At 40.7% G+C, this 23006-nt stretch overlaps 1 protein-coding gene across 1 annotated transcript; it reads left to right on the forward strand.

Moving 5' to 3' along the window:
* Positions 1 to 4734: 4734 nt before the first annotated feature.
* Positions 4735 to 19034, forward strand: LOC129105360 (aggrecan core protein-like). The gene is made up of 19 exons (XM_054616339.1): positions 4735 to 4800; positions 4991 to 5089; positions 5854 to 6145; positions 6268 to 6442; positions 7460 to 7587; positions 7692 to 7985; positions 8944 to 9246; positions 9334 to 9508; positions 9594 to 9721; positions 10537 to 10830; positions 11115 to 12644; positions 12686 to 12766; positions 12953 to 13030; positions 13952 to 14092; positions 15442 to 15600; positions 15702 to 15784; positions 17498 to 17642; positions 18674 to 18854; positions 18956 to 19034. Exons 1-19 carry the CDS (start codon positions 4735 to 4737, stop codon positions 19032 to 19034), a joined length of 4431 nt encoding a protein of 1476 aa, XP_054472314.1.
* Positions 19035 to 23006: the final 3972 nt, after the last annotated feature.

Consider the following 23006-nt stretch of genomic DNA (forward strand, 5'->3'; position numbering starts at 1 on the left):
ATAATTGTATTGTACTTATAACGTCGAATAGCGTATATTCTGTGTGTTTGACTGATGAGAGAAAAAAAGAGCCTAATTTAATTTCAGTTAACTTCACCTAAATGTATTTAACATGTTTTTTTGTTTTCAATTACACATGCTTTCAAACAAAGTTGTGATTTATCAAACGTATATCTCTTTTAAATGGCTGGTTCACCTTTTCAAGTTATTATAAGGTTTTTACATTCACATACATAAAATTTCCAGCTTCTCAGAGTGCTGAACAACTCCAATTTCTACCTCAATCCTGTGAACATCTTTAATTCTGGAGCACACTGTGATTTACTCAACCATATTTGGTAAAAGGAGATGCACTTATGACTTCTGGTGACTAGTAGTTCTCTTGAATACCTATGTTGAATACACTTCCTGTATACTTCACTGTGGGCTGTATGTTTAATGTAAATCAGTGTGCTTTTATTTTGAAAGCAGTACACCTCATACTTCACTGTGGGCTGCATGTTTCTCTCAGAGGTCTGACGACCAGACCTGGTCCCAGTCTCTCTCCTCTGCACACAGCCGAGCATCCTGAGCTGCTGCTCACTGGGACTTTACAAAACTCACAACCAGGAGCTCAGCTGACCCCAAAAATACACCACAGAAGAAGAGTCTGAAGGTACCTCTACAACAGGTGGGTGAAATACTTTGCTTTATTGTTCTGTCTTGGAATTTTATGAGGAAATGAAGACTTTATGAAGATGTTTTTTCCATCACCTATGTGCATGTGTTTTATTAAAACAGAATTTTAACAAAATATTGTTATTTTTATACACTTTATATCGTTAAAATGTTTCTTATTCTATAAAGTTGATTTCATTTTAAATTTCATCTCCACTGAACGTCCCTGATCTTATTCCATCATCTCTATATTTTGTTCATTATTATATATGTATATATTTTTAAAAGAAATCAAGAGACTGTATTTTTTTGGGGTTTTTTTCATTTGAAAGCAGACATTTTTATCAACTGGGCAATCAGTAACTCAAAATCCTATCTGTTTAATTTATAGAATAAGAATATTAGAATAAAAACACATTTCACAATAGCTAAAATAACAGAAATAAAACAAACTAAATCCAAATCTGAACCAATCTGAATTTTTTTTTTATGAAACTAGAGAAAACAACATGAAATCAAAGTACACTGTTTGTTAAAGTATCAGAAAGTCAGTATAACTCAATATGGATTTACCAGAAACTCGTATATTTAAGTTAATGAATCAATGAAGCAGATTTAAAAACAGATAAAAGAACATCATCAACATATTCTACATCCCTGTTACATGGTTATTGTTATTATGGAGATGTGTCTTATTTACTGGACAGTTTACTTCTGTCTGTAAATTATGATATGTGATGAAATGTGCCTCACAAAGAGAGCAAATATTATCCAAAAAGACACAAACGTGAGGATTAAAGCTCCATCACGACCACACCTTCCATCCTCGACTCCTCCCATCATGTTTCAGACTCCTCAGACTCTCTTACCTGAATGTCAGCAGTGTTGAGACGTGATGGAAGGGCTGATGTTTACACAGACTCTGGTGTCGTCAGAGCCGCCATAATACACGGCTTCAGGGGGGAACAGATCTGGTCTTATGGGCCCCCGGTCTCTATGGGAGTGGACCAGACCAGAGGCTGAATGAGCTCAGTGTGGAGGCGGCCACACACACACACACACACACACACACACACACACACACACACACACACACACACACACACACACACACACACACACACACACACACACACACACACACACACACACTCAGCAGCTAATGAACTGTCACTGAAGTCCAAACACCGCAGCTCAGTGCTGGAGAGACACTCCCTCCAGGGTTTCAAACACTTTTCACTGTGTTTGGAGAAAGTTATGGTTAAAGAAGCTGGAAACTATAAGTTGGATACACTTTTCCTGATAGAGAACATACATTCAAAAGTTTGGTATCAGCTGTTATCAATGAACAAAAACATCACATGTAACACTAGCGAAGCCGATGCTGAAGTGTCTTAAAGCTGCATTCTCTCTACTGTCCATCAGGGGGCGACTCCTCTGGTTGTATAGAAGTCTATGAGAAAATGACTCTACTTCTCTCTTGATTTATTCCCTCAGTAAACATTGTAAACATGAGTTTATGGTCTCAATCTCTAGTTTCAAGTCTTCTTCAATACAGCATGATGTTCATTTAGTAAATGATGCTCCATTTAGAGTCAAACAGACCATAAAGCAGGGGATGCTTTAGGGCCATAAAGACCAATGTCACATCCTCGTGTCCATCCTTTTGTTCTTTATGCCTCAGCTTTCCCTAAGTCAAATATCATACCTAATAATAGCCTAACAATAAAGCTTATAGCATTAGAATAAGGATAATTGAAGTATTTGCAAAAAAAAGGCAATAATAAGGGGATGGTCTTTCACCAATACGCCCTATTTGATAATGTACAAGATGCAAGAGACAATCAACATGAACAGGCTTACCAACATTATTCTCATCTTTTAACACAGCTACAAAATTATTTTAAAGTTATTTTCTTTCTTTTTCACCATCTTGACGTTTCCTCCTCATCTGCTCCACAGGTGAGGTTTTCTTCAATACAGCATGATGTTCATTTAGTAAATGATGCTCCATTTAGAGTCAAACAGACCATAAAGACTGGTACCAGGAACAATTATTATAGTGTAATAGAGCAACTCCACATGTAATTTACTTACTAAAAGAGTGGATTTTGCTCTTGACAAAACAACCTAGAAACTGGAATTGGTGCAAGTCCCGCTCACAAATACAGAATGTTTGATGTAACTGCAGAAAATAGTGTGTTGTTGCTAGGAAACTAAATTCTAAGAGGCTGAAACATTAACAGTTGAATCCAAGTTTGCAGGTGTTTTAAAATAATCAAGTAAAGGCAACAAACAACAAAAAGTAAGTGTAGTAATAATTATAGTCCTGCATGTACGGGTAGTTTGTTTTAATGTATAAGATAGTATATTTACAGGTTGTTCACATGTTTAAGAAACAATTGTTATGATTGTGCTGAGACATAAATAAGACTTATCAAGATTAAGTCTGGTTCCTTCAGTGCATCTTTGCGTATTGATCTGTGTATTGATTTGAACAAATATACAAACTTAATTTGGGCAAAGTCTCAGTCTTTCAGTGCAGAAGGAGGGAAGGAGCAGGAAGTGTTACTCAGACGGAAAAACAGCAAACATTAAGTCATGAAATAACTGGAGCTCCTTGTTGTTCCTGCGTCAAAATCAGAGCGCTGGCTGTTAGAGAGAGGCGTAATCACTCAACCGGCATGTGGACGACACAGAGATGTTTCTGTTGGGAAATGTCGTTGCTGTGTAGCTTTTGTTTAGGAAAACTGGAATCATGTCTGTTTGAGACGCTAAAGGAGGAGTTTCTGACTTCACACACCCTCCCTCTATAAGCTAAGAGAGGAGGAATGTTGTCAGAACCAGAAGCATATTCATAAAGACAAAGCAGGCATTCAGTCCAAACTGTAGCTCAGCATGTGTTTCTATGAATGGATGTAACTTTATGGAGGACTTTCATGTGTGAAGTGTGTATTTGTAGCAGGCGGCAACCTCCAGTTCTGAAAAGAAAAGCCAAAGCTGAAGTGCCTTAAAGCTGCATTCTCTCTACTGACCATCAGGGGGCGACTCCTCTGGTTGTATAGAAGTCTATGAGAAAATGACTCTACTTCTCTCTTGATTTATTCCCTCAGTAAACATTGTAAACATGAGTTTATGGTCTCAATCTCTAGTTTCAAGTCTTCTTCAATACAGCATGATGTTCATTTAGTAAATGATGCTCCATTTAGAGTCAAACAGACCATAAAGACTGGTACCAGGAACAATTATTATAGTGTAATAGAGCAACTCCACATGTAATTTACTTACTAAAAGAGTGGATTTTGCTCTTGACAAAACAACCTAGAAACTGGAATTGGTGCAAGTCCCCGTCACAAATACAGAATGTTTGATGTAACTGCAGAAAATAGTGTGTTGTTGCTAGGAAACTAAATTCTAAGAGGCTGAAACATTAACAGTTGAATCCAAGTTTGCAGGTGCTTTAAAATAATCAAGTAAAGGCAACAAACAACATTTAGAGTCAAACAGACCATAAAGCAGGGTATGCTTTACAAATATTAAGTGCTGGCTAAAAGCAAACCAGAGCATAAATAACCAAGATGTATCGGTGTATTGTGTGTATTTTATAGTTTTTCCATATTTGTAGTCCATTGTGTTTTATAATACTGAAAGCTGTATTTTTTTAATTACACTGTATATCTAAGAGTTGGAAAATAGACTCACAAAACACATCAGTTTCATACTCTGTCTGTGGAACTATGTTGAATTGCATTATCCCATCAAAGAATATTATCAAATTCAAGCCTTTATTTATTATTATTTTAAAACCATGATTGTTTCATGAAAAAAAAAAAAAATCAGAATCCATTAAAACAGAAATAGCATTAAATGCATTTGAACAACTTTTAAATCCCATCATCTGTATAGAAAGGTTGAATATGAAGACTGCAGGAAAATCAAATACCTCAAATGACATCTTTATGATTTATTCTTATTATTATATACTTATATATTATTTGTTCTTTGTGATGACGTTACAAAGAGTTTTTACTTTATTGGATTTTTACTAATGCACTTTTTTTAAATTTCAGGTCAAACATGATACGGAGGATTGTGTTGCTATCTGTGTGTTTACATGCCATCTCAGCAGCATTTGATTACATTTATGAAGAGCACTCCTTTATGGGTAAGAAACCATACGTATAAGTTGCATATAATAATATCATAATTTTATTAGATGGTAGAAAAGCTCAGTGTGAGGTCATCTTCTCTTCCATGCACGTCGTTGCCGTTAACAGCAGTCTAGTCTTTGGAGTGCATTCATTCATTCACCAGAACCTTCTTGCTGTTCTCGTCCACAGACCCGGAGGATGTGCTGAGTGTGAGCATTCCTCTGGAGGAGCCACAGCGTCCTCTACTGGGAGACACTTTGGTTCTACCATGTTACTTTGAGGTGAGTGTCCCTTTAGTTTCCATAGTCTAAAGGGACAGTTGGACTTGGTAAATGTAAATGCATCTGTATAGCGCCTTTCTAGTCTTCCGACCACTTAAAGCGATGTTCACAAAATGTCATCATTCACCCATTTACACACATTCATACTGATGGTAGACGCTACCATGCAAGGTGCCACTTGCCCATCAGGAGCCTAAACTAATTCACATTCACGCACAATCATACACCGATTCGGGAGACATTTTGGGTTCATTTTCTTGCCCAAAGAGACTTTGAAATGCCAACTGGAGAAGCCAGGGATCAAACCACCGATCTTCCAATTGGAAGACAACCTCTACCTCTGAGACGCAGTTTCCCCCAACAGCCCCAAAGCCAGTTCACCCCAAAATCCAAAACACATAATTTACCTCTTACCTGTAGTGCTATTTCTCAATTTAGATTGTTTTGGTGTTTTGAAATTTTGTGAGAAGTTACTAGCTTTTGGAGCAGGTCTAATAATTATTCCTTTACATGGCCAGATAGGACATTTCCAAATTGTGTGGGCTCAAGCTTCACCATCTATGATCAAACATCTAACATCCAAATGTATCCTCATACAATCAGTTAGGGAAAGTCATTGACAAAAAGTCTTTCCGGTTGCAGCACTGTCGCAAAACACAATCTACTTAGCTTTGTGAGCTTTACTCATTTTTGATTTCTCAAATTAGTTTTCAGATGTGAAAAATTAAACTGTTGTTGAATGTTGTTGTTGTTTCCCCCCGTAGGACCACACCATCCCAGACCCAGGAGCTCCAACCATCGCTCCCCTGGTTCATCGCATCAAATGGAGCCTCGTCACCAAAGAGAAAGTCACGACTATCTTAGTGGCCTTGGAGGGAGAGGTGCGTATCAGCGAGACCTACCTGGACAGAGTTCATCTGGTGGGCTACCCCTCGACTTCCACCGACGCTAGCATCAAGATATCCGAGCTTCGGTCCAGCGACACAGGAGTCTACCGCTGTGAGGTCCAGCACGGCATCGAGGACAGCCACGACGTCGTCCATGTGCAGGTTCAAGGTGAGAAAATTGCAACAAATGCACAAATCTGCTCTAAGAGATGCAAAATGTTTAGTTTTTCTGCCCCAAGATGTTACTTATTTCCTTCTTAGTTGAACTAAAGTCCTTATTTAACTCTATAGGTATGGTTTTCCATTACCGGGCCATCATGGGCCGCTACACTTTGACTTTTGAAAAGGCGAAAGCAGCATGCGCCCAGAACAGTGCCGTCGTGGCTTCACCCGAACAGCTTCAAGCGGCCTACGACGGCGGATTCCACCAGTGTGACGCCGGCTGGCTCTCTGACCACACAGTCAGGTCGGTTTATCATATGATGGGCAACAACAACTCTTTACTACATCTGTTTATCACAGAGGGGTAGAGAAACATGACACACTCAGGGTTGGAACTCCTAAACACGAAATTCACACGCTAATGAGAGCGAAAAACACACTATACTGTATAAAAGTGTCCAACAAACACCTAAAACTCTGACCACCCAAATGGCAATTGTTTTGTTTATTCATTTACTAAAAACACTTAAAAAGGCTAAAATACTTTGACACTGTTAAAGGACCTTAAGGGTAGATTTGCATTTTACACTCTAAGGATCTCACATAGACCTGTTTCAGTCTTTTGTAGAAGGGACTAGGGATTTGGAGTGGAGATAGCAGGTCAACAGTAGATGTCACATGGAAGTGTTGTACATCATCTGAAAGCTGGGAAACCTGAAGATGATTTTGAGATGCAGCTCAGCTCCATGTGTCAAATTGTTTTAGTCATAAATCAAAAATGTTTTTTTACATTTCCAAAGTTGCCGTGCAGAGGCAGTTAGCTACTTGCCGTGTTCCCATTCATATGTTATGCGCATTTTGAAGTATAGTATTAGAAAAGCTGTAATGAAATGGAAAACTTTGCTAAAACTTCCTTAACTGTACAAACAATTTTTTTTTTCTTTCTCTGTTGTTCAAAAAGATGTAATGCGCTAAATGGTTTATCAAAGGGCCTTTGCCAAATAAGACGTTTCAAACTGGTCAGCTGTTTCTGCTGTAGGTGTCTTCCCAGATGTTCCCATAATGAATGCTTTTCTTCGTCTCCTGACAACATGAAACATGACCAATACTTGCCGACATGAAAGAACAGTTAACACTTGCACAATTGCAAAAAATACTCGAGACCTCTTTCTCAATTTTTTTGTGGTAGATGGTGAGATGACAAAGGCAACTTGCTTTATTTCGAGCTCACAAACTCTGCTTCTTCTTCTGACTTAACTATGCTGTAGCTAAGTTTATTCACTCCAAACCTGTTAAAGCTTATAAATCCATTCAACCAAAGGTACCCGATCCATGATCCTCGTGTGAACTGCTATGGCGACAAAGAGGAGCTTCCTGGGGTCCGGACATACGGAGTGAGGGACCTCAACGAGACCTATGACGTCTACTGCTACACTGAGAAGATGACAGGTAAACTGAGATCAATACCGCAAAGTCTCTGGTTTCAAGGTGTTTTTTAAGCTCAATCATTATTTTACTCATTGACTTTAATGAACCTCTCTTATCGGATACAGGCAGAGTTTTCTACACCGCTTCTGCAGAAAAGTTCACCTACTCCGAGGCGGTGGTGGCGTGCTCCAATCAGGGAGCTCAGCTGGCCACTACTGGTCAGCTCTACCTGGCCTGGCAGGGCGGGATGGATGTCTGCAACGCCGGCTGGCTGGGAGACCGGAGCGTACGCTACCCGATCAACATCCGTCGGCCGCAGTGTGGAGGTGGTCTGCTGGGGGTGCGAACTGTTTACCTCCACACAAACCAGACAGGATACCCACTTCCTGAGTCCCGATATGACGCCTTCTGCTACACAGGTACGCCATCGTTTGGAAAAATTAGGATACTGAAAGCACTGTTCTGCTCATTATCAGATATACAAATGCTTTCATTAATCAGAGATTCTTATGCAAAGAGGTTGACCATTGATAGGAAAAGGTTTTACAGTGAGATTTGGTGGAAAGACTGCAGCAACAAGGATCCTGCTGGGGTCCTAATTCCCCTTCACCAACAAATACATGAGACTGTATCTTAGTAGAGACAATAATCCCCAAAAATTGGGCTGTCGGAGGGAGCTGTGGAAGTATCTCTGAGCTCAATATTTGGGATTTCTTGTTTACTGGTTTGGTTCAGTCTCACAGCTCATCAGTGTTGTTTCTAGCTACAATTAGCTGTTTTTTAGTGAAATGATCTGATAGACTAACAGTAGGCTTCCGGTCCAGCTCCATCAGCAACCAGATAGCATTAACGACAACTAGCTGGTGAACATAGTGGAACACTTCGCAGTTAAAGACTCAGATATTTCCCTCGGGAGTTGGTAGAGACCAAAAGTAGAGCTAAAACTAGAACCATTGGTGTATTGTGTTATTCAATGAATAAAACCCACAATTGGTTAGCCCCCTCTCAATTTTGCACTGTCCCAAGTGGCCAAAAAAACTATTTCTGCAGGTTTAACATTTTACATGACAGGTGGGCCAGACTTCTTCTAAACTCAATATTATTGGATCTTTAACTCCTCTTAGGACACCCGGAAGTGAAGCTAAAATGCTGTTATCCAGGAAGGAAATGTAATAGGATTTAGCCATATTGTGCTAATACTTGACAATTCTAAGAAAGTAAAATTCTTAATTACATCTGTTGTAAATACAGTAAGTGCAGTTTGGCTCTGTGAAACAGAGAATTGGATAACAAGAGAAGAAAGCCCAACGTATGAACCAACATAACCACAGCTACAGCGGAGATTGATCACTAATCTCTCTCCTCAATCACCTCCAGAGTCCCCCGATGGGGAAGGTTCAGGCATCACAGAAGAGGGAAGCGCCATGCTGAGTGTTACCACGGTGACACAACACCCAGAGGTGTTCTTCAGGCCTACGACCACAGAGAGCGAGGCGGTGGGAGAGGTGGAGTCTCAGCGGCCCACCGTTGTGGACTTCGCGTATACAGAGAGCCCTACCGAGCTGCCGCTGCCTCAGCCGCCGAACGTCACCGAGTTCGTCATTGACCTGATAGAACCAGTAACCGCTCGGCCCGATGTAGGCAGAGAGCCCAGCAGAGGCTTTGTGACGCCTCCAACTGGTCAGTGATACTGGACTGGTGATGCACGTTATGATAACTGTATAATGTCCAGTCTCTTATAATAAATTCCCTTGTTTCTTTGTACAGGTGTGGTTTTCCATTATCGCTTAGCGTCCAGCCGCTACACCTTCACCTTCGTCCAGGCCCAGATGGCCTGCCAGAAGATCGGAGCCTCCATCGCCACGCCAGAGCAGCTGCAGGCCGCATACGAGGCTGGATATCACCAGTGTGATGCAGGATGGTTACTGGACCAGACTGTAAGGTAAATCTGAAATGTATTTTTCAAAGCATGACAGAGAGATTCATTTCCCAAACACAAAACGTCATCTCTGTTGCCTCTTTTTTAGGTATCCCATTGTTTTCCCACGAGATAAGTGTGCTGGAGATCTGGGGGATCAACCTGGCGTTCGGTCATATGGTTTGAGGCCGGCAGACGAGAAATATGATGTGTACTGCTACATTAATGGGCAAAAAGGTAAGAAAAACAAAACCCTGCAACATCAAAGCGCAGAGACTTATTTGCAATCAAATTTGGGCTGTTGCAATAAGCACAATATTGCAATACCGCGCTTTTGAAAAGGCAACCGCAGGTGATGCTAAGCAACGGCCACAACCGCTATGTTCACGGTTTTTCCTTTTTTTATTCTTTGCAATCGGAGTGGAACATATTTACTAGGTGGCAACCTCTGGTTCTGCCAAGTAAAGCCAACGCGGAAGTTTCTCAACACATGCATCCTCTCTACTGACCAGCAGGGGGCGACTCCTCTGGTTGTATAGAAGTCTATGAGAAAATGACTCTACTTCTCTCTTGATTTATTCCCTCAGTAAACATTGTAAACATGAGTTTATGGTCTCAATCTCTAGTTTCAAGTCTTCTTCAATACAGCATGATGTTCATTTAGTAAATGATGCTCCATTTAGAGTCAAACAGACCATAAAGCAGGGGATGCTTTAGGGCCATAAAGACCAATGTCACATCCTTGTGTCCATCCTTTTATTCTTTATGCCTCAGCTTTCCCTAAGTCAAATATCATACCTAATAATAGCCTAACAATAAAGCTTATAGCATTAGAATAAGGATAATTGAAGTATTTGCAAAAAAAAGGCAATAATAAGGGGATGGTCTTTCACCAATACGCCCTATTTGATAATGTACAAGATGCAAGAGACAATCAACATGAACAGACTTACCAACATTATTCTCATCTTTTAACACAGCTACAAAATTATTGAAAAGTTATTTTCTTTCTTTTTCACCATCTTGACGTTTCCTCCTCATCTGCTCCACAGGTGAGGTTTTCCACGTGGGCTCCGCTGAGGGTTTCACCCATGATGAGGCTGCTTCCAGCTGTAAAGAGCACAACGCCGTGCTGGCTTCCACCGCAGAGCTCTACGCAGCCTGGAAAACAGGTTTGGACAAGTGCCGCGCTGGCTGGCTCCTGGATTTCAGCGTCCGCTATCCCATCAACAACCCACGCCCCGGGTGTGGAGCTGGGAAATCAGGAGTGCACACTGTGTACGCTCACCCAAACCAGACCGACTTCCCTGATCTTGATTCCAGATTCGATGCATACTGTTTCAGAGGTACATGCTTGGCTGTTATCTACTGGGCTGATTTAAAAAACATATATCTTTTTTTTATCATCATTCATGAGTCTTTACTCTTATTGTTTAATTCTTATAGCGGATCTTCAACTTATTGCAAATGAAACTGGACTGAACATCACAGATATCCAGGAGGCCCTCAATAACCAAACATCAATTACTCATTTGTTGAGGCCCGGTAAGCTTTATTTAAATCATGACTTTTTTCAATCATGAAATCTATTTCTGATGTGCCTCACTCATTTTTCTATCTGTCTCTTTAGCTGTTCCTTCCATCGTCCCTCCTATACCTGTGGAGACTTCGGGCTCTGGCTCTGGCTCTGGCTCCGCAGACTTTGGCTCAGGGTCTGCGGTTGATGGTGCCTCTGGGGGTCACTCTGGAGACCTGTCTGGATCTGGGGATCTGTCTGGTTCTGGAGACCAGGGGATTTCTGGGGATCTGTCTGGTTCTGGAGACGGGCTTACCTCGGGAGATCTGTCTGCCTCGGGAGACCTGTCTGGTTCTGGGGATCAGGTCACCTCAGGAGATAAAGCTGGTTCTGGAGACTTGTCTGGTTCTGGAGACTTGTCTGGATCTGTAGACTTGTCTGGATCTGGACACCTGTCTGGCTCTGGAGACTTGTCTGGATCTGTAGACTTGTCTGGTTCTGGAGACCTTGCCGGCAGTGCCATTACTGAGCTGCCCAGTGGAGAATCTGGTCTCAGCAGTACAGATTCTTCTGGATCAGCTCTCAGTGGAGACGGATCCGGCATCAGCGTTGTATTTTCGGGCATCGACAGCATTTCCTCTGGAGAGGGCTCGGCTTCAGGAGGACTCCAAGAAGCTGGAGAGGGAAGCACGGAGATCTTTATCTTCCCTTCATCTGAGGCGGGCTCTGGAGGGCTCAGTGGTAGTGGGGACTTGTCTGGATCTGGATCTGGATCTGGTTTCAGCTCTGGGTCGAGTGGCTCTTCCATAGGCGGCTCTGGGGAAAGTGGACAATTCTCCGGAATGTCGTCCGGTTTCATCACCGGCCAGGACTTCACTGGGTTTAGTGGGTTCCCATCAGGATTCTCCTCTGGAAGTGCTAGTGGACACTCAGGAGACCCTTCTGGAAGTGGAGACGCACAGATCGTACTGATTGATGGTGAACTGATCGATGCCTCCAACCCTTTTACCCACAAGGAGCATGAGCTTGGCGGAGGCCCTCTGATGTTCAGTGGCTCTGGAGACATTTCAGGATCTGGGATTCTCAGCGGATCGGCCTCTGGAAGTGGCTCTGGGTTCTTCCCCGGTGTGACCTTTGTGGGGTCAGGGTTCACTGACCTTACAGTATCAGCCTCTGGAGAGCAGGAGGCCTCTGGGTTCTCTGGACAGGGAAGTGGTGGACATTTGTCTGGATTTGGAAGCTCAAGTTTCATCTCTGGGTCTGGACTGGAAATGTTAGGATCAGGGATGTCTGGATCAGGGATGTCTGGATCAGGGATGTCTGAGTCCTCAACGAGCGGAGAAGAAGGGAGTGTTACATTTGTCAGTGGGGATTTTTTGACAGAGGTATCTGGAGCCACTACTCTGTCTATGGAGCTTGGACAGGGGTCGGTGGAGTTCAGCGGAGCAGGAAGCAGCAGCAGCAGCAGTGGCTTCTACTCTGGCAGTGGAGACACCAGTCCGTCCACAACCAGCGGATCAGGAGCTTCCTCTGGAGATCTGCCTCAGGTGGTGCTGCCCTCTCCATCCAGTGAGTGGGCATCTACAGAGAGCACCACAGGACCAGAGGAGGCCCTTAAAGGGGGTGAACTGTCACAGACCCCTGGTGACGTCTATGGAACCCCCATCCTGTGCTTGCCCCTGCAGGATTGGCTGCTCCTCCCACTGCAACTACACCAGCCTCTGTGCCAACGACAGGTGTCACTGAGGAAACGCATCCAGTGAAGGGTAGGTCAACCTTCTCTTGATTCTTTAAGTCATCAGCAGGTGGAGTGAAGCCAATGCAATAGTGTCTTGAAACTTGCATTATCTCTACTGACCAGCAGGGGGCGACTCCTCGGGTTGCACAAATAAGTCAGAATGTATAGAAGTCTATGAGAAAAAATGACCCCATGAACTCACCTGTTTTTCTAGGTGGTTTGAACCCATGTGAACCTAACCCCTGTGGTGCTGCCTCATGCACAGTAGAGGAGGGGGTTGCTCTCTGCCATGGTAAGTCCTAAAACGGTTGCAAGTAAAAAAAAAAAAATTAATCTTCTTTCTTTCTCTGAAAACTACTGAATTCAATACTGAGTGATGCTGTTTCGGTTTAACAGACTTCACCAGTTCACGTTTCTCTGTATGTCTTTGTTGTTGAGCACTTTGCATGTTTTATATTTTTGGTCTGCATTCTGTTTATTAATCGGCTTGTGAGTCATATTTTCAGAAACGTATTTAACTGGTTGTGATTGTATTTTATAAATCTGTATTACTACACTTACCAAAAAAATCTGTTTTCTCTCCCTGCTGTTCTGTCCTGATGTGTTTTGCCTCACATGTTCTGTGTTCCTTTCGATTTCCTAACGTTCACTTCGTCCATCTGGCTATGGGTCTCTGTGTTCATGTAACAGATTGAATGTTTGGTTGCTTGTCAAATATGTCTCAGCTCTGCTCAGAGGTCGCTCAGCCTCTTCGTCACGCGTCTCGTCACAGTCGTCTTCAAGCCTATATGTTGTTTTTGGTTTGCTGTGCCAGTACGTCGCCTCCGCTTTCTGCTGAATGCATGCTTAACCCCTCGGGGCAAACATATGTGCATTCTGGCATCATATGGGTGTTCTCATCCTGCTGGAAAATAAATACTGATCTTCTGCTGCAACCAACCACAGATTCAAACATAAACTTACTGCACATATTACAATTATGAGTTGTTCTCTTTGCAGTGAATATCTTGAAAACCTGAAAAAGAAAGCCCTAAAGTAATAATATCAAACAAAGGAACATAGATTCAGTGTGCAGTAAGTCTTCATTTGCATCAGATGTTGCAGCAGCTACAGTATTGTTCACTAACGTGTGATAATCCATCTATCACACCTCTATCTCCCTCACCCTGCTGGCTAACCTCCCATCCCACCCACCCCCACGCTGAAACAGTAGTGTCACCCGCCCCCACCTTTCTTGCAGAGGTAGATGTGTGCCATCCCAACCCTTGTGCCAATGGAGCCACCTGTGTGGAGAGCGCAGACTCTTACAAATGCTTATGCCTGCCCAGCTACGGAGGTCAACGCTGTGAGATCGGTATGAGATCAGCTTCAGCTAATAAATACTAACAACAGCCTCTCAAAAACAACCGAAGAGAGAGAGAGAGAAAGAAAGAAAGAGATGCTTAAACATCAACAGCTGATATACATCATTACCTGCTGTGGGTCTGTGAGGAGTCTTCATGGCCAAAAGATGCACAACATGTAACTGTGATGTCTCTGTTTTTTGCCATGGGAACCTTTTTTTTTTCCGATAGACTGCTTTTTCTGTTGTGATGATGTATATTTGTGGGCGGAGCATAGGTGGAGGTAAACAAATACTCTGAACAGGTTAGTTAACGCTGACCAACAAGTTTTGTTTGCTTGTTTTATTGGCTATAGAAAGTGGAGCCAATGCTGAAGGGTCTTAAAACTTGCATTCTCCCTACTGACCAGCGTGTGGCAGTACTATTTATAAAAAATGTATGCACAAAATGTTTTAAAGAGTAATGTTTTAGTGAAGATGATTTTGGTTTTTGAAGAAGGGAGCTTATAACTGGATGAATGGAACTTGGATTAAACTACACGAGCTGCATGACAGTTTGTAAACAGATGTTTTGATAAAGTTTTGGTGGTTGTTAAGCACAATTAGTTCAATTCATCAAGATTTTTTTTTAAATTTTTGATTCTTATTCACTGTGAAGGCATGATAGAAAAACGTAAGAATTCAAAGTAACACAGGGTGAGTAGTTGATAGACTTCATGGTCATTTTTGGGAGTGAAGTATTCCTTTAAGGTGTGTTCAGACAGAAAGTGGGTAGATATGAAAATATATTTTTATGTTATTTGGGTGAACTTACCCTTTAAAATAAACAAAGTCATTAAGGTGGAGCAAGAGAATGAATGAATGAATGAATGAAGCCTTTGAATGTTACGGTAAAAGGAAAAAAAGGGGAATTCACAATAACATTAGTGTTGGGCCGGGCTCTCACCCAGCTGAAGTGAAGCATTATATATCATTTTTCCATTCTGCATTGGGACGTTTGTTTTGTACGTCAGAATGGAAACACTGTCCGTCCTCAGACTGGAAAATACGCTCCTCACTGACTCACAAGGAAAGTACTGAATATTTATGTTAAACTTAAACACTACATGGGTTGTTGAAAACATAAAGCACTTTATCAGCTTCACAAACACAGAAAGAATGATGAGAACACAGACGAGCTTCTCATCATCAGATACTGTGCTTCGGTTTTACAACCCATTTGTAGTTTTCTCCGTCTCTGAGGCTTAAAAAATTCTAAAATATACTAAACTATACCGACTATACTCGTGTATATTTAGGTGAAATGCGTTCAGATTGCCGTGCATTGAATGAACTTTGACTCTTTGGTGTTGCGGCTGCAGACGAGCAGCAGTGTGAGGACGGGTGGACCAAGTTTCAGGGGAACTGCTTCCTGCACTTCTCGGACAGAGAGATGTGGCTCGATGCAGAGCAGCGCTGCAGAGACCTGAACGCCCACCTGGTCAGCATCATCACGCCAGAGGAGCAGGACTTTGTCAACTGTGAGTGCATAATGTGTGTGTGTGTGTGTGTGTGTGTGTTGTTTGTATTCACAGAGATGGAGATGGAAAATAAAGTCTTAACACTTTTCTTCCTTACATAGCAAACGCACAGGACTACCAGTGGATCGGGTTGAACGACAAGACAGTAGAGAACGACTTCCGCTGGATAGACGGCACTCCACTGGTGAGTGAGGACTTCATACTGGAGTGTTGCTCCCAGTATAGGAAGGCGAAAGTATAGTATGGTGTAGTGTAGTGTATTGTGAAGGTTCCCAACCTGTTTGGTCTCTAAACTCTTAAAACCAAGTCTACTTATGACACTTTGGATACAGTATGAAAACAGGTGGTTGTTCTCTCCCAGAAGGTTTTATTTTGAAATACTTTTCTTCAAAACAACCACAAAGACATTATATGATTATAAAGGGATGCAAAACAACAACAAAAATACAAGATATGACTATAAAGAGATGCATAACAATCACAAATAGATACTTTATGACTACAAAGTGACCCAACAAAGAGATGCAAAACAAGAAGCAAAACCACAAAAAGACATTAAACAAAGGGATGTAAAATAACAAGAAGAAGATGCAAATGGTCCACATAGATACACAAAATGACTACAAAGAAAAAAAAAACCCACAAAGAGACAGAGAATGATTGATGAGTGAAATGAAATGAATGTCAGTAAATTACGAGTTGCTTTGGTACATGACGGCCCTAATTTTGAAAACGTCTGTGTGTGGATCTTTACCAACTAAAGCAATGAAAATTGCTGTTTGCACTTGTGCTGAAAGGTTTTCTGAGCAGGTGAAATGCAAATTCAATGTCATGCCAAAACAAGCACCAAAATAGAGCTGCTCCATAAACACAACCTCAGCTGCACCACTCAGCCCACCACTCAACCCCGGCAGGTTTATAGAAAGGCACAAAATAACAGGTGCAGGCTGAAAAATAAATTGACTTCATTACCGGGAGTTCGGAAGAGACACAGTTCTGTGTCTAAAATAACGGGGCTGTGTTGGTGGACGCTTGCTGCCTCAGGCACCAGTGAGATGACAGACGGACGGTTCGAGGGCTAGAATGATGAGTCGGAGGCCAAAACATTTCAGAGCACTTTAAAATACTAGATTGGATTTTTTTTGAACCATGGAAAGTTTCTGCAAAAGTTGACTTAGGTTTAACTTTGTTGCTGGAGAATTCTGTATCAGGAGCCCTTGGAGAGAACAGGCTGCATTTTTTCATAAAACAAAATACTTTATACTCAGTGTCATGTACTTAACTCCCAAAAATCAACACTAGAAGACGGAGCAAAAGGTTTTTTTTCAATCTCTGGCAGTAGTACCCATTCATGCATAAAACATGTAAAATAAAACTTTTATTTTTCAAAAAGTACGTCATTTCTAAACAAAAAAACAACAACGTATTTTTACTTCCCAATTGTATTTTAGAATAAGAGCAGCAGAAATGTCTGTACTCATCTTTACCGACTTTAAAGACAACCAGAATCTACATCCCACTGTTAAAATGTCTTCACTTTCCTATTAACATGTGTGACTTATTCCGATTGAACGCCGTAGTAGTAGTAGTAGTAGTAGTAGTAGTAGTAGTAGTAGTAGTAGTAGTAGTAGTAGTAGTAGTACTATAAGTAGTACAAGTGTCAAAGACAGACACAGTACTCCTGGGGACTGAGGTAGAATTTCCCCCCTTTAGGCAACTTTAGCAAAAAAACATTCATTATAAAGATGAAGGAACATTATTAGTCAGTAGTTCCAATCCTGCTTACTTGAAGTGCAGAATGATGTGAAGCAAAAGAGATTCAGATGAAACGTTGTGGTCCCAGTGTCTGCGTTTACATCGTAGTAAAAGTGTTTGTCTACTTTCTCTTCTTCTTCAGCAATACGAGAACTGGAGGCCGAACCAGCCGGATAACTACTTCCACTCTGGAGAGGACTGTGTGGTGATGATCTGGCACGAGAGCGGTCAGTGGAACGACGTGCCGTGCAACTACCACCTGCCGTTTACCTGCAAGAAAGGCCCAGGTACGTTTCTCCAGACGAAGGCTTTAAATCTGTGTCGATCCATTTGCATCATGAAACTAGGGGTAAAAATATTGCCATGAAACTTTCCCAGTTTTCCCATTTTAATGATCATTAAAACAATGATATTTTATATTGAATTGAGTTTTTTATATTGAATTGAATTGAATTATATTAAGTTTTCTGAAAAAAGATTAAATGTTTACATTTGCAAGTGAAGCATTATTTCATCAATTATGTGCTAATTTGCGTACATTTCCATAACAGTAATGTGAACATTGGATAAAGCCAGGCTCAAAATTCTTGTTCCATTTTGTTCACATATTAGAGTGAAAGGGTTTAAAAATGATTACAATAAAATACATAATGTTTTTCTTTTTAATTCTTATTCTTATTTTGATTTCTTCTGTTTTGTTGTTTAAAAAGAAAAAAGAAAGTGGGGAAAAAGAGTAAAAGTTTTTTTTTTTTAAAACAAAAAATACTGCCAACAGCCATAAAGATCTATTTTCTCCATGTTTTTCGTACTAAATGTTGTATAAATCAGGCTATGAATGATACATGAACAAACCCCTCTGTAGCAACCTTCAGAATATAGAGAGGAATGAAGCTGTAAAGTTTGGTGTATGTAAGAGCTACTGAAGTGGAGATTTCTGGATCAGAGTCTGAGAAAAAACTCATTTAGAGAAAACGTCCTTTAAAGAAATGTTTAGTTAAATTACATACATGTTGAAGACACTACAGGTGAATAGGGTAAAAACAATAACTAATAGATATCAACATGAAACTTCACCAGTTGATTACTGACATTAAGACAATTATTTTTTGTATTACAAGTTTTCTCAAATGTTGTGTTTAAATATGCTAATGAGGCATTATCTAATGGTTACTTTTGGTGAATTAGGAGAAATCTACAGATGCAAAAAGACAAAGTAGTTAAATGTGTGTTTTGGATGTTTTCTTTCCACTAGTCTGAAAGAAGACCAAAATCACTGATCACTGCATTAAAAAAGAACAACCTCTGGTTCCGTCCTCAGTGTCCTGTGGCGCCCCGCCAGAGGTGGAGAACACCCACATGTTTGGTAACAGGAGGGAGGAATACCCCGTCAACTCCATCATCCGGTATCAGTGCAGCTCCGGGTTCACACAGCGCCACCCACCGACCGTTCGCTGTCAGGCAGACGGACAGTGGGAGAAACCCCAAGTGCAATGTACTGAAGGTGAGTGAACCTTATTCATCCACCAAGTCTGGTCGAAGAAACTCTCTGACAGGTGTGTTTTTTATTAAAGAAATGACTCACTGATTTTGTGTTTTTCTGCCCGGTCACAGTGAAATCCAGAAAGAGAATAGAGCGGAGGAGCAGCAGGCGTCTGGCAGCCGGCAGCAAGCTTCACTAAAAGAGGAATAAAAAATATGAATGAATTATTTAAGAACATTTGCAGCACACAGATTTATAGTGAAGAAGAGTCAAATCGTTGGAGTGCGACTTCCTGTTTCAGTCCCCCCCGTCCCCTCGTAATATATTTGAATTATACATGATTATTTTATTGCTCTGAGTTTATTTGAATTGTGTGTATTGTTGATATTTGTTTTGTTTTGTTTGGAGTCATAACTGGGATATTTTGTTCCACATGAGTTTTATAGAAGGCAGCATCTGTCTGGTTCCATGTCGTCTGCTGTAGATCTGCACCACAGACAAAGCTTATCGTTATATCTGTCAGAAGAAGAACACAGCAGAGAGGGTACCCCTTTGAGAAGGGAGTTTTTTAAAGTTCACATCAATCATCCCAGCACCTCTCTGGTTTCAGTCAGTCATTGCAGTTGAAGGCATCTTTGTGAAGATGGCATTTTCTGCTGTATATTCCTGTAATACATTAAAAATACTCCCACAGCGAAAGACAATCCATTACAGGAAAAACTTGATTTCTTAGAGATATACATTTTTTGAAGGATTATTAGGAATATTATCTGGATATTTCACATCTATAAAGTGTTTTTTAATGGACATGATGTCTGGTCAAAGAAACCTCCCTACAGTAGATGAGTGATAATATATATATGATATTCAGACTTAACTTAGAGAGGAAACCTGCTGTAGCTTAAAGAAGAGACTTTTGGTCAATGTGAATACACATCCTTTTATTTATTGATTCCACACAGTGACAGAGAGTCGTCCGGTTATTATAGAGAGGCAGAGTCCCGCCCCTTCCTGTTGAGCACCATGGGACATCATTTCAGAAAAAACATTGTACTGTAGTCAACGGCAAAAGTCAAATATATTTTTTTGTCCTGTTTGAATTGTGCCATGATGCTTGTCAATTTAAAAACAAGTCAAGTTTGACACCATTTAATGAAAGATTTGTTGTAGTACGTCACCAACACCAAGCCAAAGCTGAAGTGTCTTTACGCTGCATTCTCTCTACTGTCCACCAGGGGGCGACTCCTCTGGTTGTATAGAAGTCTATGAGAAAATGACTCTACTTCTCTCTTGATTTATTCCCTCAGTAAACATTGTAAACATGAGTTTATGGTCTCAATCTCTAGTTTCAAGTCTTCTTCAATACAGCATGATGTTCATTTAGTAAATGATGCTCCATTTAGAGTCAAACAGACCATAAAGCAGGGGATGCTTTAGGGGCGGGGCTACACACTGATTGACAGGTTTCTACCTACAAATAATTATTTCTCTCTTGCCATTGAGATTAAGGTCCCATGGTGGTCCACCGGAAGGAGCGGGACTTAACCAGAATGTTACGAGACTACAGAAGCATCAGCGACACTCAGTCAGGCTGAATAAACTTCTATTAGCTCTAGTTTTTCATATTTAATGTGCAGAGGATGAATGAAACTGCCTGTGACCTCTCAGGTTGTCATATCGGCTGGTTTGAGTCTTCTGTTTCTGTTCGTTTTTTGTTCTCATCATCTTCCACGACGACGCTGTGCGGTGCATAGTGTTTCTGTGTCGGTAAAATGAACCTGTTATCTATTTCATGTTTGTAACCTCGGAGGAGATGACCAAATGTTGTTGTTGATGTCTTTGACTGCTTTCATCTGTGCCCTTGTTTTGTGTCGTTGTTGCTGTATTTGAGGGCTGTGCCCGCTTCATAACTTACTGTCACCAGCTGCATGATAAACCAAAGACGGAGACGTGTGTGTCTGCTGAACACAACTTTTGGTAACGTTGTGTATTTGAACAAAAACACTTTCTTGGGTTTAGGCAACATGACTTCTTAGTTAGATTTAGGAAAACATCATGGTTGGGTTTTAAATAAGTATGTAAACATTATGTTTAGGCAACAAAACCCCTTAGATTTACACCACACAACACTGCTTCATGACAGTTAATAGAGTCTATTGGTTTCCAGAACAGGAAACAAATTGTCTGTTTTTTTATTCGTGTCGCTCGGAACCGAGTTTAGGCAACAAGACGAAAACGAACATTAGGTTTAGGAAAGAAAACTAATGTAAGGTTTAGAAAACTGTCACAAACATTAAGTTTATGCAACAATACTAACGTTCGGTTAAGGAAACCCGTCGCAAACATTAAGTTTATCCAAAAAAATTAGAAAAAAACGTTAGGTTTAGGGAAACTTCACAAATGTTAGGTTTAAGCAACAAAACTATGTTAGCTTTAGGGAAAACGTTGGAAAAGTTAAGTTGACGCGACAAACCAAATATTAGGTTAAGGGAACAAAACAGACGTTCATTTTTAATGAAATGAAATGTTGATTGCATGTCCTGTTTTTTTTGGACCTATCCACCTCCCCTTCCAGCAACCACAAGTGGACTTTTTCAACATCTAACGTGGATGCGTTCAATTTTTGTTTCCACCAAGAACAAGGATCCCAATTGACTTTCTATTGTCATTGTTTTCATCCCTAGACACACAAAATAAGCCACAATCCGTGTTCATCTGCAAGAAACCAATAGATTTAATTAATGGGTTTCAACACGCAGATAAACACCAGTCTCATCATTTAAATCTGTCACTTCAAATGAAAACTCAAACACAAAGTCAATTTGGGGGACAAAGCAGTGGTATACAAATTTAGATATGAAACTCTTGTTCTCTGCACGAGGCAGATAGATGCAGGAAACTGATAAAAAATAAAGAAATAATATATGAATTAAGAGAAACACATATTTGCCTCATCCTCACATAATGTCTTTGTCTTATGTTTTATGAAACCAAAGTCATACGTCTGAATGTTTGTACTCTACATCAATCAATACCAGATTAAAACTCTTTGTGTTGATACCTTCAGGTGTCTTTTTATGACTCCGTTAATAAGAGATCAGACACTCCTCCATCATCCTCATTCGGTCACCACCCAGGTGTTCCAGGTTCAGACAACAAACACGTCTTTCACCTCTCAGTGAGCTCAGTGTCTCGGTGTAAATAGGACACGCCGCTGACTCACAGGAATAATAACATTACGGTAAATTTGTATTTGCCCAACAGGGTGGGTTCCACATGGCGTCAGCGTTCCCTCGGGGCTGAATAGGGTTCTTTTAAGGATCCTCTGCTCCTCCACCCTTCACACACACCGGTTGCATGTTTTGCACTCGTTAATTAGAAGGAAACAGAAAAAAAAATTGTAACCTAAAACATACTGCTAAGTGCTTCCTGCTGTGAGAAATCAATGTTCCATTACGGGAAGTAGGAAACACTAATGGTTCATATCAGAGGCCCCTGTGTTCAACATGGACTTTTAGAAATATACATCAGGAAAAAAAAGGTTACACAGATATCTGCATAAAAGAACAACACCATATCATTTAATAACATGAACATGGGAATGCTGATGGATTTTAAAAATCTAAAATTAATTAAAGTAAGTTGTATATATAAAAGGTAAAGAACAATATTGTGAGAAATGCACTTATTTGCTTTCTTGGAGAGAGTTAGATGAGAGTATTTATACCACTTGTACATACTTTTTACATAGATTAGTTGTATGTTTAATTCTTCTCATCTAATCTGAATAATTAAACAGCAAGCAAAATCCTTTTTGACCTTGAAACAAAGCCAGTGCCAAATAAACTCGTAGGTTTGTCATTAGCTCAGCTGCAGTTAAAGGTTTACGAAGGGTTTCAACTTATGTTGTCTGGAACAAAACAACCCAGTCTCTTCAACCACTATTGATGTGGTTTAAGAAGCAGCTGCTGTGGTTAAGTTGGGCACATCACAATAAATACCAGATAAGGACATATTAAACATGCAGCAACATATTCATCTTGCATACCCACATAACAGGGAAGAAGCTCGGCTAAAAGCTCATGATTTACCTGAACAAAACACTATTCCAACACCAATTCACTAAATTAATTGGTGTTTTTTAGACGTGTATTAAAATTGAAATATTCTC

The sequence above is a fragment of the Anoplopoma fimbria genome, chromosome 2, assembly GCF_027596085.1.
Source record: "Anoplopoma fimbria isolate UVic2021 breed Golden Eagle Sablefish chromosome 2, Afim_UVic_2022, whole genome shotgun sequence".
Taxonomy (NCBI): domain Eukaryota; kingdom Metazoa; phylum Chordata; class Actinopteri; order Perciformes; family Anoplopomatidae; genus Anoplopoma; species Anoplopoma fimbria.

Coding starts and splice junctions, on each gene's coding strand:
- LOC129105360 (XM_054616339.1), top strand. CDS start 4,735: ATGATACGGAGGATTGTGTTGCTATCTGTGTGTTTACATGCCATCTCA. Junction 9,509..9,593: donor TTACTGGACCAGACTGTAAG/GTAAATCTGAAA, acceptor CCTCTTTTTTAG/GTATCCCATTGTTTTCCCAC. Junction 13,031..13,951: donor GGGGGTTGCTCTCTGCCATG/GTAAGTCCTAAA, acceptor CTGAAACAGTAG/TGTCACCCGCCCCCACCTTT.